This window comes from Lynx canadensis, chromosome A1, assembly GCF_007474595.2.
Source record: "Lynx canadensis isolate LIC74 chromosome A1, mLynCan4.pri.v2, whole genome shotgun sequence".
NCBI classification, from domain to species: Eukaryota; Metazoa; Chordata; class Mammalia; order Carnivora; family Felidae; genus Lynx; species Lynx canadensis.
Genome location: NC_044303.2, coordinates 208,607,319 through 208,627,203, shown reverse-complemented (window position 1 = coordinate 208,627,203; position 19,885 = coordinate 208,607,319). Strand labels below are relative to the sequence as shown.

At 46.5% G+C, this 19,885-nt stretch overlaps 1 protein-coding gene across 3 annotated transcripts in view; it reads left to right on the top strand.

Annotated features, from left to right (window-relative positions):
• The window catches only part of OSMR (oncostatin M receptor), a 52,877-nt gene extending 34,851 nt beyond the window's left edge, over positions 1-18,026 (top strand). For all 3 annotated transcript variants that reach the window (XM_030330876.2, XM_030330895.2, XM_030330886.2), the window contains exons 10-18: positions 2,899-2,975; positions 4,416-4,638; positions 8,034-8,213; positions 9,508-9,612; positions 10,936-11,109; positions 11,685-11,852; positions 14,847-14,928; positions 15,433-15,505; positions 15,846-18,026. In XM_030330876.2, coding sequence (XP_030186736.1) covers positions 2,899-2,975; positions 4,416-4,638; positions 8,034-8,213; positions 9,508-9,612; positions 10,936-11,109; positions 11,685-11,852; positions 14,847-14,928; positions 15,433-15,505; positions 15,846-16,376 — 1,613 coding nt within the window. In that variant the 3' untranslated portion in view covers positions 16,377-18,026. The remainder of the gene's footprint in view (positions 1-2,898; positions 2,976-4,415; positions 4,639-8,033; positions 8,214-9,507; positions 9,613-10,935; positions 11,110-11,684; positions 11,853-14,846; positions 14,929-15,432; positions 15,506-15,845) is intronic.
• The last annotated feature ends 1,859 nt before the right edge of the window (positions 18,027-19,885 follow it).

Sequence of the window (19,885 nt, the reverse complement as noted above, 5' to 3'; positions counted from 1 at the left end):
AGACAGAGCATGAACGGGGGAGGGGCAGAGAGAGAGGGAGACACAGCATCGGAAACAGGCTCCAGGCTCCGAGCCATCAGCCCAGAGCCTGACGCGGGGCTCGAACTCCCGGACCGCGAGATCGTGACCTGGCTGAAGTCGGACGCTTAACCGACTGCGCCACCCAGGCGCCCCAGGATAGGTTTTTAAATTAAGGACTGGGGACAAACAGTAGTGTTGCTGCCGAGGAAGGCATTGCTCTCATACCAAACAACTTCAGGCTATGTTTGGAAATGTAATGGTGTTTGGAAACTTAACAATTATTGATACATCATTTGTTCAACAACAGCAAAGTGTGAGCGTTCTCAATCACTGTTGCGGTAGGAGGTTCCTCACCACTGACGGAACAGTGGGTGGGTTTTTCTGACAAATAACCATTATCTTTCAGTTCACATAGGCCTCAGGAGACTGGATGGCCCAGCCCTGCTTTCCTCTCCTCCCAATTCAAAATAATAAGTTACTGTTGTTGACCAGTTTACAGATGAGGCAGTTTGGGCCCATAGATTGGAGAGACTCACCTAGTTTGCAAAGTTAATGAATGGCAGAGACATAACAGTATTAATAATTGTAATAGCAGCTAACATTGAGCTCCAGACAGCTTGAGGCGCTTGCTGTGTTTTTCCCTTTTCCTCCTCACAGCACGCAGGAGACACTATGAGTAATTATCCTCACTTCCTAGATGAGGACAGGAGGCACAGAGAAGCTAAGTGACTTAATTGGCTTAGCCCGTCAGCCTGTTGACTGTGACCCACACCCAGGCCACCTGACTCCAGAGCTCCACCCTTAACCAGAGCTGGATTCTATGTGTTCTGTCTCTTGATGTTGTTATTACAGCCTTGAGATCTTGTTGATTCAGGTCTTGTTCTTTGGCTGCCAAAGGAAGGATTATATGTATATATTTTATTCTTGCTTATATTTATGTGTATAGGCTGGCAGGGCTCTTTCTGTGTCTTTCCATGAGGACCATTTTATTTTATTTTATTTTATTTTTAAGATTATTTATTTATTTTGAAAGAGAGAGAGCAAATGCACATGCTTGCACATGTGGGAGAGGGACAGAGAGAGAGAATCCCAAGCAGGCTCCACATTGTCAGTGCAGAGCCCTGTATGGGTTCTCGATCTCACGAACCTTGAGACCATGATCTGAGCCGAAAACCAAGAGTCAGAAGCTTAACCGACTGAGCCACCCAGGCGCTCCCCCTTGAGGACCGTTAAAGCAGTGACTCGAGCTGAGGGGTGACAGGGACAGCTGATCGGGTCCTACACAAGGGTTGGTCACCAGTTGTACTTGGCAGGCTCCCTCTCCTTGTCTGATGTACCCACCCCTCCCCTCACTGGGAGCATAGACCCCTCGAGAATCTGCCGCAGAGAGCCCTGTTCCTGACGGTAATGTCACTCCCCAGTTTTGTCTTATTAAAGAATTTTTACTTTGTTACTGCTTGGCTTTGGGTTTGTTTGTTTGTTTGTTTTTTTTGGAAGTTTATTCCAACACTATAACGAAAGTTAAGTGCAAAAGGAAAGTGGCAAACGGATAGAGTGTTTAGTAAATTGTATATACTTTTAGGTTATAGTACCGTAAACCTTAAAATAATTAATGTTGCTTTTGATGAGAACAAGAAAATGAGATGAATTTGCTAGTGATGAATCTATAGATTTTTTTTTTTTTTTTTTTTTTTTTTTTTGCCTCTGATAACACTTTGCTTGATGCTGGAAAAGTCGATGCTTATGTGTATTATAACCATACATAAGTAGAATTGTAGTGAGCAGACTTAAATGGCACCAGGGTAGAGACTATGTGACACAAACATGGAGCACTATCAGCTGTGCTGTGGGGCACTGTTCTGACAAGGACTAATTTATAAACCAGCTGAAGACTTTGCATTAAGCTTAGAGTCCCATGTTGTTTCAATACGTTTTTGATTTAATACTGGCTTCTCCAGTGGGCTATTTAGCAAATTGAAATCTGCTTCAATACATTTTTTAAGAAAATACACGGTCATCTTTAAATTGAGGAGAAAGTGTCCGCAACTAAAAAAGGACTTAAATTTCAGTTATCGGGGGCAGTAAACTATATTTTTATAAAACGGCTAAATGTGTTATTTTTATAAAACGGCTCTTTATGTGTTATGTTCCAAAGTAATTCTTCCTCCATGGGGATGTTTGGAATCAGATCACTTGTCCTACAGTTGATTGGAGGTAAAGACAAGGATGCACACTTTTCCAGAACAATGTAGCAAGAGCAGTGAACGGGTGCCCTGAGTGTCTGTCGGGCGGGCAGCTGACCCAGGCAGGCCAGGAGCTGGGGGAGAGAGCAGCGTGGGGAGGCGGGGGATGTGGCCTTCCCAGTGGAGGGGGATCGATGAGAGGCGCCCAGGCTAGGACCCGGTCAGAAGACCAGCCAATGTGAATTGTGAAGGTGTGGAAGGGTACAACCAGCCTCCGGGCTGTCCATTAGCACGCTTCCGTTACAACCTTTGCGAAGGGAGCAAGGCTGTAGCAATGGTCTGCTGCTCCTAGAAATTCAACAAATGGGAAATTTACCTAACTAACCTCCTAGAGTTGGTCTAGGTGATGGATGGTTCCAAAATGTTCCGGTGGCTTCCAAGAGCTCAGGCTTGATAAGAGCTTTTCAGTTTGATGCAGCAGACCTTTTGTATGGCACCTACCATGTGCACTGGGTGAGGAGGGAACAATGCGGCCGTGGTCACGTGGGTGGAAGTCACAGAGAGTGAGAAAATGAGAAACAAGCCTCAGGTAGGACGGGACATCTTCGCCTCCTTTGACCAGAGTAGAAAAAGGGTGAACGTACCGTTTTCCGTACATATCGCAACCCACGATCTTTTCTTTGGTTGATTTCAGCTCCCTCAGAGGCTCCTGATGTCTGGCGGAATGTGAAGTCAGTGCAGGGACATTGTGTCGTGACTTTATTCTGGAAGGTAAGATGCACAGATCCCACCAGACACGTTGGCTTGGCACTGTCCCTCCGTGGGACGCTGGCTGCCGGCGCAGGGCTCCAGCTGGCAGGGATCTTAACATGAGTCCAGCAGAACGTCTTACCCAGTGGGGGAATCCCCGCCCCCACCCGTCTCCTTGATGCTCAGACTGTTCCCTCCTGGACAGCCGGTGGCGCGGGTGGCGGGTTCTGACTGTTGGAAGCTGTAGCTCTGTAACTTCTGTCCAGCCTTGCTCTAAGTTTCGCAAGGCCCAGGGCACCGGTGTAAGTGGAAAAGCACATACCATATTTGAAAGATACGACTATTTACGTACAGTAACTTACATGTAGGAGTTAGGGGTCAAGCTAAAAAATACTTTACATGTATTTTGAAAAAAGTAAACTAAAATCCATTTTGTCATTGTGCCTTGTCTATTAAGGCCTCCACGGCAACCTGGAAGTCCAGGATTGTGCTTGAAACTCCCGGATTCCTCAGCTCGTGTTTTTGTATCAAACATGACCGTACCGGATGGCTTGGCCCCCAGCCACCGCCCACCTGGCTGTCCTTCCCACCTCCACACTGGCCGTCTCCGCAGGGAGCCCAGGCACTCACACATGGGCACAGCCCCACAGACAGCCGCTCTCTGCACCCATTCTCAGACCTGGGGGTGCTCACACCAGGGGCACCGGCTGTTCTTGAGAGGGCAGGCTGGGGGGGGACGGCCCCTGGCACCAGGCTTGGGACCTTGTGGGCAGGGAATTCTCTTCGACCTGGAGGATGGTCTAGAGGGAACCGCGTGCTCCGTGAATGGCTCAGGGCACAACTGCGCAGGGAAAGATGGCTGGAGGGGGAAGGGAGGCCAGGGGCCAGGCCCCTCCTGCCCAGGTCTGCTCGTGTCTTCTCCCCTCGGTGCCCTCTGAGTCCCTTCTTATCCAGGCTGAAGGAGCCCCTTCCTCTCCTGACTTGGTCATGCTTCTCTAGATACAACATGCTCTTGAGGAGCTCAAGTAGTCCTGTTCTGTACTCCACTTCAGTTACCGTGGAATGCCTGATTTCAAGCTTGCTTTAGACGGTTATTTTCTCTATTAAACTGTTTTTTAATTTGCTGGTGTGTGTGTGTGTGTGTGTGTGTGTGTGTGTGTGTGTGTAAAGCAGTTGGGGGCCAGGAAAGATGAAAAAGTAATGATGCAAACTCCTTTCAAAGAAAAACCCATTTTGAATTTTTTAACATTTATTTTTGAGAGAGTGGGGGAGGGGCAGAGAGCGGAAGACAGGATCCCAAGCAGGCCCCCGCTATGAGTGTAGACCCCAATGTGGGGCTCGAACTCAACAAGCTGTAAGATCATTGCCTGAGCCGAAATCAAGAGTCGGCCGCTTAACTGCCTGAGCCACCCAGGTGCCCCGAAAACCCATTTTGAAATGATTATCCGTATTTTCTCTCAGCCACTATCAAAATTGCAGGCCAATGGGAAGATTCTCTTCTATAATGTAGTTCTAGAAAATCTAGACAGACCATCCACCTTGAAGCTCCTCTCCATTCCTGCTCCGGCCAATGGCACAGAACTAACCCTCGACCGGTGTTCTTACCAAATCCACGTCACAGCTAACAACAGTGTGGGCACGTCCCCCGCTTCGGTCATCGCCGTGTCCGGAGACCCTGGAAACAGTGAGTTTCGTTTTGTTTTTATTCTGTGGCCCAGGTGATGTTATTAAGTAGCAACGGACACATTGGAAAGGCAGTAACCTGGCAGGACAAAAGAGCTAGCTCCTGAACGCCATTAGTCTCTTCTTTTGGTCCAGGCATGGCTGTGTGTTTCCCGGGACAGCCCTCCTCGGTGTGAGAGTTCAGCCACAGCTCAGGACACTGCTGCCCTGAGATTCTCCAAGAAATTCAGAGAATTATCTCACATTTGCTCAAGTAAATGCAACACCAATAAGCAGTCTTCGCTGAGAGCTGGGGTTGGTGTAAACGTGCTTTGTAGCTTATGAAATCGCGGGTCGCATTTATCGTACTGTAAAATATTTGTCAGTCCTTGCCACCCAGAAAGAGCCCATTAGCATTGCCAGAGGTGAGAGGGAGAACTGACTGGCATCATCTTTCTGGAAGGCTTTGCTGAAGTAGAATGAAAGATGGCAACTGGCTAATCCCTCAGCCTGTGAGAGACCAGACAAGGTAGAGGTGACCTTACATGGACAGTCAGTAGCCATATGAATTACCTTCTTGGGAGAGCTGTAGAAAGAGGTTGGATATACTACCCCCCTGCCAACACACGCACGCACAGGAACGCGTAGGAGACAATGCACGCTTGGGCACAAAGTAGTCGACGTCGTGTACTCATTTGTGCACCTGTCGATCATGCTCTTCTTCAGGCTCTGCTGTGACACTTTCAGGTCCTGCTCATGGGGCTACAGCATGTTGTGTTATACCTCTTACTCAAGCTAGGCTTCAATTTAGGTTAAGTAGGCTCGATGAGAGAGAAGTGTTGCTTGGTTTTATTTTATTTATTTTTAAAGAACAATCCGGTGTGTCAAGTAAGAAAAAGAAATTAAGCTTGGGCACAGAAGAAAAACTAAGGAGTTACTTAATGTGACCTTTGCTTCTCAAGAACTGCATTAGAGAAGGAAGTGAAAAGCTGTATTCTGTCTTCATTAGGACAAAGCAGGAAGAGTGGGCATTTCATTCACCCTGGGGGAGCTGATAGATAAAAGAAGACGGCCTTGAATGAGGCCCGGTCCAAACAACACTAAGCACTGTAACCTGTTTGGGGGTCTTCTGTATCTGTGGGTGCCTACGGAACCTTCCTTCCCTATGCCCTGCTCTCAGACCTCCATGCCTTCCCCCGTGAGGGTATCCAGTCTTCCTTAAGTGGCCCACATTCTTTTTTTTTTTTCTTAATATTTATTTATATTTGAGGGAGAGAGAGGGAGAGTGAACGTGTGAGTGGGGGAGGGGCAGGCTCCAGGCTCTGAGCTGTCAACACAGAGCCCAACACGGGGCTCAGACCCACGAGCTGTGGGATCATGACCTGAGCCGAAGTCAGACGCTCAACTGACTGAGCCACCTAGGTGCCACCCAGTGGCCCACATTCTTAAATCACTTCAGTGGATAAAATCACCAATGTGCTATGAGGCCGACTGTTAAGGTTAAGCCAATTCATACTAGAGTGTGAATGACTGAAAAAAGATGCCCTTTCTCCTTCCCTCTATCTCCACTTCTTAAAACGTATTTGCAGCTTTCAAACAGCAGCTTGATAAGAGTTACAGTTCTAAGTTTGGGATGAAATTTTAGCCAGTGTGAATAAGAGTGAAAAATGTCAACTTTGATGCAAACGAGATTTATTTCTTTAACGGAAGAAGACAGGGAAGCCACATAGGTGGGGTATACAAAGGCCTTCATGGGGAACCCTTTATCTTATACCTAGAGCTACACATCCCTTTGGGTGTCCCCCACTGGATAATAACTAGAAAAATTAATAGCACTGTGCTTTCACACCAATGTTCAGGTGTAATTAGGATTGCCCAATAAAATACAGGATGCCCAGTTAAATTCAAATTGCAGGTGAACAACGAGTCAAGTTTTAGTAGAAGTCTGTACCAAGCCATGTTTGCTCCTTTCAGAGCAAATACTGCTTTTCTGAGCAGCTGTCTGCAGGCCACTCCTGGTCTGGGTCTGTCTCACTTGACTGGCTGGGACCACTGCCCTGTCAACAGTGGCAGGCTGTGAGGTCAGCCTCGGGAACTAGGAGAAATTCTCATCCCTGAAGGCGCAGGGGGAGTCTGCTTGAAATCACTAGAACTGTCGTCCGTTGAGATCGTATCGCTTTTTTCCAATTTAAACCTATCGTGGCTTATAAAGTGTGTTGAGATTGGTCATGAGCAGTGTGCACGTCCCTGCATAGTCCAACTTAGTACGTATCTGAACTCTTTCCTTTGTTGTTCTCACTCGCTTTCTACCCCTAACATCACAGACGTAATAGTTCAGGAGCAGCCAGCATCATGTAGGGGGATTAAGGCGCATTATTTATCTGTTCAACAGATATTTTTTAAAAGCAGATCGAGGGGCGCCTGGGTGGCTCAGTCAGTTGAGCGTCCGACTTCAGCTCAGGTCACGATCTTGCGGTCCGCGGGTTTGAGCCCCGCGTCAGGCTCTGGGCTGATGGCTCAGAGCCTGGAGCCTGCTTCCGATTCTGTGTCTCCCTCTCTCTCTGCCCCTCCCCCGTTCATGCTGTGTCTCTCTCTGTCTCAAAAATAAATAAACGTTAAAAAAAAATTTTTTTTAAAGCAGATCGAGTACCAAGGGGTGCCTGGGTGGCTATGTCGATTAAGTGTCTGACTCTTGACTTTGGCTCAGGTCATAGTCTCACGGTTCATGAGTTCGAGCCCCACGTCAGGCTCTACACCAACAGCACAGAGCCTGCTTGGGATTCTCTCTCTCTCTCTCTCTCTCTCTCTCTCCCCCTGCCCCTCCCTCTCTTGTGTGCTCTGCTTCTCTCTCTCTCTCAAAATAAATAAATAAATAAACTTTAAAGAAAAAAAAAAAGGTAGATCAAGTGCCAAACATGGGGTCAGCCAGTTTTTCGAGTAAAGGGGAAGATAGGAAATATTTCAGGCTTCACAGATCTGCCTCTGTTCAATATCGTACGATCGTATGATCGTATGATCGGCCTCTGTTCAATATTCTGTATTCTTTGTTTTGGGCAGCTCTTTAAAAATCTTAAACCCCTTCTTAGCTCAAGGGTCATAAAACAAGCTTTGGAGGCTGGATTTGGCCTGATGGCAAGTTGTTCACTGACGCTTGTCTTGGGGCTGAAGTCTCGTTGGGTCTCAGAAGATTAGAACAGAGGTATCCTAAGGGCAGATGTAAATATTTGCTGGGAGGTGAGAGGCAGGAAATCACCTGTGAAAACATTACCCCATCCCCGAGCTTCTGTAGCCACTCAAGTGATGGGGCCCTTAACTGTCAGAGACAGTACGTGTTCAAGTTTATTTTCTTCTTCAAACACTTTTTCGAAAATGTACAATGAATTCCATCTGAAGCATGGCTGTATTTGTAATGTGCAGAAGAGGTTGAAGAAGAAAGAGTCAAGGGCACAGAGGATGGATTCTGTCTGTCTTGGAAACCCCAACCCGGAGACGTCACAGGCTACGTCGTGGAGTGGTGTGAACGTCCAGGGGACCCGCTCTGTGATCTCCAGTGGAAAAACCTAGGTCCCAATACCACAAGCACAGTTGTCAGCTCAGGTAAGAAGAGTCCTCCGTGTTACCATCTTGTTCCCTACACCTTGCAGCAACTTCAACCAGGACCTCTGGACCATCTCATGGATACTTGGTGTAAACTAATCATTTTGAAATGACGACATCAGGCCCGGGGGTAGGAGTTCACATTTTGCAATGATGTGGTCTAAGATTTGGCCTGAAACATACTTTCACAGACACGCTCTGGACCTGAGGCTGGGATAGGTTTTCACAATTTTATAAATTTGTGCCTTGAAATCAGTTCTCTCAAATGAACGGCAAAGGGACATTATAACCCTCCCCCTCTAGAGAGGTGTATGGATTTGGGACACATTTAGGACATAGCGTTGTCGGAGTCAATCATCAGCTCCTTCACTTTCGGTGGCAAATGTAGAATTTGATCTCTTACCTCCCACGTTGGAGTTGTAATTTCAGGATTGGCAGTTTAGTGGAGTCCCAGAAGCCTAGGTTTGCCACTGGAGTAGAGGTGTCGGTAGCGCCATCTGCTGGGCTCGAGGTAAAGATGTGGGGAATCGTCGACCTGCAGAGGGTGACGGAGGCCAGGGAGGGCATTCAGTGAGGGAATGAGGCTGCCCTCGGCCGGGGCGGTGTCAGTGGCATGGCGGGTGCCGAAGGTGGATTGCAGAGGTGCGGGTGTGAGGGGAAAATGAGGAAGTGAAAGCAAAGCCTTCCAGTGCTCAGCTTGGTGGGGTGGGGGGTGGCGAGAGAAGACAAGTCGCTGCAGGGGACTTGGAGTCAGAAGAGACTTTAAAATGGTTTTCTGGGGACGCCTGGGTGGCCCAGTCGGTCGAGCTTTCGACTTCGGCTCAGGTCATGACCTCACGGCTCATGGGTTCGAGCCCCGTGTCGGGCTCTGTGCTGACAGCTCCGAGCCTGGAGCCTGCTTCCGATTCTGTGTCTTCCCCTCTCTCTCTCTGCCCCTCTCCTGCTCACACTCTGTCAGTCTCTCTCTCTCAAAAACTAAATAAACATTAAAAAGTAAAATGAAATGGTTTTCTGTGCGTGATTGAATTCTGCACCCACTTTCCTGCACGTGGACAAGATGGTGTTCGAGAGCCCTTGTTGGAGAGGACGGCGTAGAGGACAGCTCCCGCAGGCTTAGTTGGAGACAGTGGACTCTAAGGCCAGCGGAAGCAGGGAAGACGGTGGAGATGAAGTGCAGAAATCCCGAGGAGGAAGGCATTTAGGAGACGCCAATTCATTTTTCATTTGTTCCTTTGCAGATATAAAGAGAATGTCACTCTGTGTTATTGAAAACCTGTTGACCTTTCTTCCGTAGATGCTTTTAGACCAGGGGTTCGATACAACTTCAGAATTTATGGAATTTCTACAGAAAGGATTCCTTATTTATTAGAGAAAAAAACGGGATACTCCCAGGAACTGGGTAAGTCTACAGCGCTTAACATGTCCGTGGGCAGACTTGTTCAGAACAATCCAGAGATCTGAGCTGTGGGTTCAGGAATATTTCAACACTCTTCCTGATTTTCAGGGTCCCATTTGTTCTGGTAATTGGATTTAAAAAATATTTTTAGTCATAAACTATAAACCATTTTCATTAAAGACAGTGTATGGCAAAAGAAGACAAACTCATTGCTAATTTTGCCACCCCAGAAAACAAATATCCCGAGTTAATATTTGATGTATATCCAGGTATTTCTCTCCCTGTACAGATAAACATTTTTAAGTAAAAATGGGACTTTATCCAGTTTATAAAGTGCTTTTTTGACGCATGTCACTAAGTATTATTTAACTATATCATTGCAAATAATTGTTTGCATATGTCAAATCGCCTGTCGTCGGACATTGAGGATTACAAGTTTTTCAACTATAAACTATGAAACGCATCTTCCAGTGATTTCTCTCTGTAGTGCTCAGTCTCTTTTATCCTTAGCCCAACCTCTTATGCCCCGAGTCACCATCATTCTAGTGAAATCTTTGTCCATATCCACAATAATGGTTTTTAAATGAGGTCTTAGAATACTTGAATCAAGGCTTGAATTTACATAGTTTCTCATTTCTTTTACAATTTTTAAGACTTTTGACACATGCCGTGAAATCATCCTCTGGAAATTTTCCTGTGGTTCCACCAGCCACGGAAGGCAATTTCGATCCCACTGAAATCTGGGCCCTTTGGGACCTCTCCTCCCTTGCACCGATCAGGTCACCTCTTCCCACCCCTTCATGGGTGGGAGGGGGCTGAGACTGGCAGGGTGTGCGCGCACGTGCGTGTGAAACAGGCTCAGGAAACCTCCAGAACAAACACTCCTGGGTTGCTTCAGTGACGCTTGCGTAGCTTGGTGCTGTCACAACCCGGGAGCTAGAGTCCCGCCAAAACCCCCTTCAGTCCGTCCCCTGGCAGGGTCTTCCGTCAAGCACTGTTTAGAATCCAAGAGCAGAATGAAGTCTAAGAAGGCCTTCATTCTCCTTTTTGCTGCGTGACCTCGTGCAAGCTGTTGAGTCTCTCTGGCCGTCCTTGTCTTCATCTGTGAAAGGCAAGACTTGGACAGGAAGATAGGTCCCCTCCTTCCCAGGCCTCACAAACTGTGTCAGGGCATAAATCCCCCCGGGGAAGTGGAGAAAACTCCCGAACGAGGCATGTAAGTGCCCACAGGCTCTGGGGTTGGCTGTGGCCCTACTTTTAGTTCACGTGAGCCCTCTGAGAAGATTTCCGAGTAATGACTCTTCTTACCCCAACTTCCTTTCCTAGTGCCTTCAGACAACCCTCAAGTGCTCATGAGTAACCTGACCTCCTACTCCTTTACTCTGAGCTGGAAGGACTATGCCGCCGAGTCCCAGCCCGGTTTTGTACGAGGGTACTCCCTCTATCTGAAGTCCAAGGCTGCGCGGTGCCTCCCGGGATCTGAAAAGGCAGTCCTCTCAGGTGACGCGTGTGTTTGTTGGTTGGTTTACTCTTTCAAGACTTCACTCTTCAAAACCGCCAGCGAGGCGGCCATGTCTGAGCCCGGCCACACCGAATCCTGTTCTCGCATGCTTTTTGATCCAGAGTGTTCTTCAGCAAACTAGTGGGCCAGACGGCAGGGGGTCAGTGTTTTGACTTACTTAAAACAGAGTGCCCGGTATTTTGGGAAGCATTTGAAATACCATCAGCTGCTTGGGAAAACCTGCCGGTTACGAAGCTTCCTCGCTAAGCCCTTTTTCTTTTTTTCCCTTTGACTTTGTTAAAGGTTATTACAATGTATTTTTAAGTCTCTCCCCAGCTCTTACTGTCTCTCCCACACTTGTGTGCTCTCTCTGGATCACCAGCTTTTCTTGCCATGTTTTCAAGATTTCACCCATGACCCAGAGTGATGAAATGATGATTTAGTATTTGATTGGTGTAGGATGTTGATGGTGCTGAGTCAACAAGACGATTATTGGTGCCCAACCCTGTCATAAGATCTCTCTCATGCTCTTTTTTTTTCTTGAAAAAAATTTGTTTTTTCTTTTAAATTACAGATGATTCAATATGTTGCAAATACAAAATTGACAACCCCAAACAGAAGACATTTGTCGTGGAAAACCTGCAGCCTGCGTCTTTCTATGAGTTTTTCCTCACTCCATACACCAGTGTCGGCGAGGGCCCCCAGGGCGCTTTCACAAAGGTCACAACTCCAGATGAATACTGTGAGTTGTCGAGATCAGGAATTTTTAAACCTTTCTTCTCTGTCTCTCTTTCTCTTTCTCTAGATGGGATTCTGTGTCACACACACAAAAAAAAATGTCACACAGAATCCAACTACGTTAAACAGACAAGAGTCTGACTGACTTATGGCCTGGAACCTTCCTCTGGCCTGTCGCAGTGGTCCCTGAGCCACTCGGGCCCAAAATGACTTGAACTCAGTCCCAAAATGGCTGGAAAATCACAGATGGCAGTTTCCTGTCAACTTCAGAAGGGCCCCCGGGGCCCCAGGCCCACTGTCTAGAGGAGGGCGGGTGGTTTTCTCAGCAGAGCTGCCCTCGGCAGCCGGCTCCCTGGCTGGTTTCCCTCAGTGGCAAACCAGCCGCTTCCTGACTTTGCCTTTCTGGGGGGCAGTTGAGAGAGATGGGGTGGGGTCTGCTGGGATCAGGCAGGTTCCTTCATGAACCTGCTGTTTGCCGATTGCTGGGGGAAAAACGAGACAAAGAGATCCACTTTTCAAAATGCATTTGGCTTGAAAGAAGGAGAAAGAAGAGGGCAGGGAGAAGGGCAGCAGGAACCAGTTAATGGTAAATCAGATTCTGGTGGTAAACACTGACCTCCAATAAACAGGAAGGTGGGGGTGGGGGTGCAGGGGGAGGAAGATACTGATGGAGAAGAAGAGGAAAAGCAAGTATCAAATTGTGTATCATGGAAGGTCCCCACTGGAAGGGACCTTTGCAGACACTCCTCTCTGGGAAACAGGCTGAAAAGTCTGCCTCAAGTTACCAGCGATCCTAGGTCCTCGGTGCAGGGTCCCTTTGCTGGTGGCGGAGCCGTAGGGACATGGTGGCCACAGCAGGTAGAGCTGCTGACCAGGGGTGAGGACATTTGTGTCTATGCCGGCAGATCGGGGCACTCAGGGCTGCTCACTTGTCAGCTGCAACGTGGCCCCAGGTTTCCAAGTTGAAGGTTAGAACTCTCAGATGTCAGTCAAGGATTTATATTATTTGAGCACTCTTAACTGTTTTAGGGTAAATTCAAAAAATTTTAATTTATATTCAGGCTGTTGTTATTCCAGCCTTGGTATTTATTTAGCTGGTAGAGGGTGTGTGTGTGTGTGTGTGTGTGTACACATACATCATAATACAAATAACTATCTTTACCTCAAGTATATTTTCTAGATTTCATCTATCTCCCTTATTCATGATAAACCTCCTTAGCCTCGGCTGTGACTCTTTATTGGCTTATTGACTATTATTAAGAAGGAAAATAAAGTGTGTAATTAGAGCAATGAGAATGACATTCTGCAGTTACAAAAATAATACGGGCGAATGTCACAACTGCCATGCCGAGTGACAGAAGCCAGCCCTGACCCTTGCTGTAAGAGTCCGCTACAGAAAGAGGCAAATGCCATGTGTGTTATTAGAAAGCAAGATGGTGGTTACCTTGGGAGGGGATGATGATTGGATGGGGACACCAGGGGGCTTTCTGGGGAGCTGATGTTCCTTTTCTTGCTCTGGGTACTGGCCACGTGTGTTGGCACTTGTGAAAATGCATTGAGCTGTGCTCTTATGAGCACTTTTCTGAATGCATATAATGCATTTCATCATGCATTTTGCTAAAAAAGTTTAGCAAAACCAGTCTGAAACTTGGAAACTACCATGGCTAGGTCCCCGGGCTTCTTAAGTAAGTTAGAAGTCTATAACTTAACCGAATCTTAAAACCAGTTATAGTAGTCCAAAGTACTGAGTTGAGAGCAAAGTATTCTTTAGTGGAGTCAGGAAGAGAGTTTCTTCCCCCTTTCTGCCATCAGGTTTAACTTCAGGCCAGTTGGTGAGGTGTTTGCTCCGGCATCGTCTTACCTCTCCGTGTGTCCTTTTCTTCAGACCCCTGTGCTGCCTCATAGCACTGGGCTGGGCATCTACCCAGGCCCGTCCTCCCTTACAAAATGCCAACATTTCCCACCATATTCCCAGCCCAAAATCAAACCTCATTCCTTCCAGGACAGCCAGGTGTCAGGGCTGGTGAGCAGGTGGGGTGGGGGGGACGCTGGGGTGGGGGGGCAGGGAAGCAGATATATTGAACAGAAATATACGTACATGTGTACGTGTGAATGACCGTTAGCCCACCAACCCCCCTCCCGTGCAATTTGCATCTGCAAAAGACGGTGTTTACTGGCCCAGTGGAATTACTATTTGTTGGGCTTGCAGGCAGTGGGAACAGAAAAGATGGGTATTTAAGAAAATGACCTATCTGAGGAATCAGAATGGATAATTATTCCAGGTTAAGGCACATTCAGGTCATTTTGTCCGAGACTGACTAAAAGTGGGGGGTGCATTAGTTCGTTTCTGAAGTGTAACGGAAACCCTCAAAATCTCCGTGGCATACAAAAACGAATATTTCTGTTCATGCTCTTGGCTTAACTGATCTCAGCGGGGCCGTGCCAGGCTGGACTCGAGGCTTCCGTCAGGTTTGGGTTGGTTCCATGGCTTCACTCTGGGGCTCAGGCTAAAAGGGCAGCGGTTGTGAGAGACAGATCCTTCTCCTGGTGGATCACAGGGGCCTAGAGGGCAAGGCAGGCTGTGTGTGTGCACTTAAAGCAGCTGCTCATGTTACAGCTACTACCAGCCCATTGGCCAAACCTAGTCACGTGGCTGAGCCCCAAGTCAGGACACAGGGAAGTACGCTCACTGTGAAGCTTTGGCAAGGGTGGGGGGGGGTAATAATTCTGATATGGGGGCGGGAGGGGGTGAAGAATTGGGAGTAGTGATCCGGTCTCATAGAGGAGGGACCAAGTCCAAGTCTAGGTGTTGACGGTGAACGGTCCCTGTGTTGGTTGGGAGGTGGAACCCCCCACCCCATTAGCCAGAATTCAGATCGAATCTTGCATAACTAGACCTTTGAGGATTAATAACTATGTAAAATTACTCTCAAACTTACCTTTGTTCCTTTGAGGAGGGAAAAGTACTCAGGAAAATTTTCTCTGTTTTCTTCTCCAGCCCATATACTGATACGTATCATACTCCCCATGATTTTCTCCATTTTGCTCATCATGATCTTATGCTACTTGAAAAGTCAATGGTAAGTGCGTGGGGAAGATTTTATCTAAGAAGAAAGAGAAATATCTAGAAAAGAGTTTAATAAGATAGAAATCACATGGAATAAAATGAGAGAAGGTGCTACAAAGGTGAAGGACAGAGACTTCGATGAAAATGTGAAAATTCTGTTAACATTTTTGCTTTTCAGGTCGAGACATAAGGAAAACAATAGCCGTTTGAAAAGATTGCAAAGCCTGTTCAGTAACACTAGTTAAGATTATGGTATTTCATGTAGTGTGTGCTTGGCAGTATTCTAAGTGATTCTGAGTACTTTGCCTCCGGCTCATTTAATCCTCTCCACGCCACTTGTAAGAGCCTTATCTCCGTTGAATGGATGAGAAGATGTAAACATAGCGGAGTTAAATAGCCTGGCCAAGGTCCCACAGTCAGTGATAGAGCGAGGGTGAGCACCCAGGAAGCTGACTGCAGACTTCTCTAAACTATTCACTATATTGCAAAATTCAGTCTAATTTTCACTGTTTTCTAGGATGAAGGAGAAGTGTTACCCTGACATTCCAGATCCTTACAAGAGCAGCGTTCTGTCATTAATAAAATCCAAGGTAAATGCTGGGAGATTGTACGTATACCATGTATCTGTTAAAGACTAATCGAAGGTTAGGGCTGTGATAGTACTTTTCTAGACTTCCTTAGGAGATATAACAGCGACGGCCACCTCGTCTCCCAGGGCTGTGAAACGGGTAAATGGAGCCTTGAGATTTCTTCCATCAGGGGAAAATCCTTTGGTTTGCAACAGCACCTGCAGTTAACTTGTGACTAGGAGAACACACACACAAAACCTGAAGCCCTGAGTGCGTTTCACATATACTTTATATACTCTGACACACACACACACACACACACACACACACACACTATTTGCATTTCTTTTGTTTGTTCCAGGAGAACCCCCGCCTAACAATAATGAATGTCAAGGACTGTATTCCAGATGCTATTGAAGTCATAAACAAGCAGGAAGGCACTAGGAAGTCACTGACAGAAACTGAACCCACCAAGCCCACCTACCTTTACCTCCTCCCAACAGAGAAGAGCCACTCCGGGCCTGGTCCCTGCATCTGTTTTGAGAACTTTACCTATAATCAGGCGGCTTCTGACTCCGTTTCTTGTGGCCACGTCCCAGTAACCCCTAAAGCCCAGCCAAGTCAGCTGGGACTGTTGACATCATCTGAAAATGTACCGAAGGCACTAGGAAAAAACTACGTCAACTCCCTGGGAGAAATACCAGCTGGAGAAACTAATTTGAATTATGTGTCCCAGTTGGCCTCACCCATGTGTGGAGACAAGTCCAGTCTCCCCACAAATCCACCAGAGCCAGCACTGTGTTCAGAGTACAAAACGCAAATGGCCATTCCCATGGGTCTGGCCTCTCCTCCCTCGATTACCCTCTTAGATGAAGGTGAGCATGACCACTAATCAGTATGTACCCGTCGCATGCCTTTCTGCTACACAGACACGAACAGGAGGCTCGGCGGCACCATTCTGTCACCAGATGCCTCGGTACGTAAACCCACCGAGTGGTCACGGGGGGGCGTGTGAGACCACTACGGTCTGGCTCGGTTTGAGAGGTCAGGAGCTATGGAACTTAGCACTCCTCCTTGGAGCAGGCTTGCCGTAGACATGGCAGGCTCCTGGGGACAGGCTCCCTTGCTGGTGTGCTCGAGGCCCACCTTTCGAACAGCAGGCCTGGAACCTGACATAGAGAGACCCCAGACCCTCAGTACTGGACAGGGGGGCTGTGGTCCCACAAGTTCAGTTTTCAGTGAGGAAATTTTCCATTAAGCTTTACCCCCACGTCCAGGATCTTTAGGGTAAAGGAACTAGATTTAAGGTTTTAATAAAGGCCACAGAAGATTCGATACTAGAGCATGAAGTGTCAATGTTATTCCGGGTGTGTTTGATGAAAAAAATCACAGACGTTTGAGGGTAAAACAGATTTTAGACTTGCCTTGAAGCGATGATAATGTGTAGTTCACCGATGCAGTAAAATGAACTCTTCTGGGGGCACAGACCTTAGAAAGGTAGACACGTGAATGATCAGGAAGATCCCACCTGCCTTTCCACTGAGCTTACTGCATGCGAGGCAAGAGCGGGACTGGCAGGGACTCTTAACTTACTGTCAGGATAACAGCACTCCTACTTGGTAGACATCAGTCTTTGACCGTGATTTTTGACAACTACCTCCGAATAGAAACGAGAAAATGTTATTAATTCCATTCACATTTTCTGTTTCCTCTTTTTTTCAAGAACTACTATACAGAAATGACCTGTTCTCATTTGGCACCCTTTGGTCTTTGCAATGGTCTGGGTCAAGAAAATACCCTCACTGTCTTCATTTATATTCCTGTTATGCTAACATAATGAATAAAGTGCACCCCCATCGTTGGGCATGGTTTAGACATAATTGTAAAAAGCTCTATACAGGGTGGGGAAATTCTGTATTCGCTCAGCAGCGGCTTTGTCTCCTTGAACCAGTATGTACAAGGCACCGGGGGCATAGCGGGCATTCCACACGTGCCCGGTCCTTTCTCTGCCTTCTGCCCATCGGCGCTTTACGTTTATTTACCATGTTTTAAGCAAGCATGTTTAGGAAGTCCTCGCTTGCTGTGCAGGAAGCGACAGCGCCTCCGCCTCTGGTACCGAACGCCCTGCACTGTGTCATCGGCACCACACAGCCAAGACTGAGAGCAAAAGACGCACACCTCCAAGTAAGGTGACTGCCAACTGGCCGAAATATACCAGCACAAGCAGGGCTTCTGTTCAGGCTTTTCAACCTTTTCCTTACACAGAACTGAACCTTTTGCTGGAAAACTGGGCATGTATTCCTAACACTGTAAAAATGAGTATCTTGAGTAATCTAACAGCTTTGAGAAGACTTTGGGGGCCAGTATTATCATCACTTAGACTCCTTGCTCCTTTCTCATGCAACTATAAAAGAAATGGCAATGGCAGTGAAGACAGATTTGTAACTAGTGTCTTTCATATGGATTTTCTTTTAAAAATCCACAAGACCTTGAAGTCATTTTTGTTGCAAAAAAGCCTTAATTAAAATATTTCGCAGCTGCATTTTGTGTGTTCTCTACCTCAATGAAATGAAAATCTAACAGTAAGTATAGCCAGTAAGTCACCTCATGAGCTCACTAAAAATGTAAATTTGGCGGTAACACTCCAAACCTCATCAGAATCTCCATGGCTTGAGACCTGAAATATGTGTGTCATCAGCTCCCTTGCAAGCATTTGGATGCACACTCAACCTTGAGAACCATAAAGCAAAATACCAACAGGAAATGTGGGGCTACATAACTTAATGCTTACAATATCACTATGACTGCAGTTTTGGCTATATTCTCCCATGTCCGTAACACCAAACGCAGTCATAAAGCGTTTGTCAATACTACGTGGCGTCTTAACAGCATTGCTTTAAGCAATGTTCTTCAGAAACTTTGAAATTTGTATTCATGTGTCAGAATTATTAGGATGAAAAAAATACTCCTGGAGAATTTCAAATGACAGAAAAGTATAGTAAGTTTAACAAACCCTTATGTATATCATCAGCCCCACAGCCACTAACCCACGGCTGTTTCAGTCCATCCGTGCCCTTATCCGCCCTCCGTCCTGATTTTTGGAAGTGAATCGTATGATTTCATCTGCAAATATGTGCGTTCCTCTAGATAAGCTCTACTTTTGCTAACATAACCGTAAATACCTTTAAAAAGAACTGTACCTAAAGCCGAATTAGTAACACTTCCTTAGAAATATCAGGGTATTTTGATGGTGGGCAGCACTGGTGTTAATGATCTATAAATACCACATCAAACTGGAGAGCAGTCCTCAGCTGCCTGCAGGGGACCGTGACGGTTCAGGCTGGGTGCAGGGACGCCGCCACACCAAACCACGGACTTGCCACCAAAGGTGCTTGCTCCCAGTCTAACACTTGACTCGCGCTGATTCTAACGAAACCGATTCCCCGCTAGAATGTGTATTTACTGAGAAGATCAAGTTGAATTAGACATCTAGTATTTCTTGTAAGAGCTCCATGGAAAGAAAACTGGCTTTCATCGCAAAGAATTTACAAAACGTATTAAGCATTTTGCATAAAGAACCTTTAAAAACCCTTGAAGAGATACAACAGAAGAGAAAATGCCTTCAGAATGAGCAGTTAAAAGATATACAGTAACTAAATATATTCAATTTAAAGCACCAAGCAAAGGCAGTTGACTTGATCCTCTAAGATAAGCATTAAAGAAACAAGCTTTAGTATTTTTTTTTTTAATCAACGCAAAAGTAGTTGCTATGGTCTGAATGACTGTCCTCCTCCAAATTCCCATGTTGAAATCCTAACCCCCAAAGATAACGGTATTAGGAGATGGGGAAGGTGATTAGGTCACAAGGCTGGAGCCCTCAAGTCCTCGGGATGAGTGTGCTTATGAGACCCGGGAGGGCTCCCTATTCCTTGTGCCACGTCGGGACACAACGAGAATTCTGGGGCCTAGTAGACGGCCCTCCCTCGACCATGCTAGCACTCTGGCCTCAGCCGTCCAGCCTCCAGAACCGGAGAAATAGATTTCTGTTGTTTGTAAGCTACCCAATCTGTGGTGTATTATTATAGTCGCCCAAATGGACTAAGACGGTATTTTATTTTTGAGTATTTTTATATACCAAAGAGTCTTCTTTTTAAATGAAATAAACTTTCTAAAGTTTAGGTCTACAAAGATCAGCTGTATGATGATTATTAAGTATGCTTTTTTAAAGTTTGTTTTGGGGCCCAAAACATGCACATACAGAAGGCAATGGGAAAATGATACACAGAAATATGCCCAAGAACCAAGTTATCCAAACAATCTGTTTCTGTAAGCGAGACTATCGTACCACACATAGTCAAAACTATAACCTAGCTTTGACCTGGCTTCGTCATTGAATTTTAC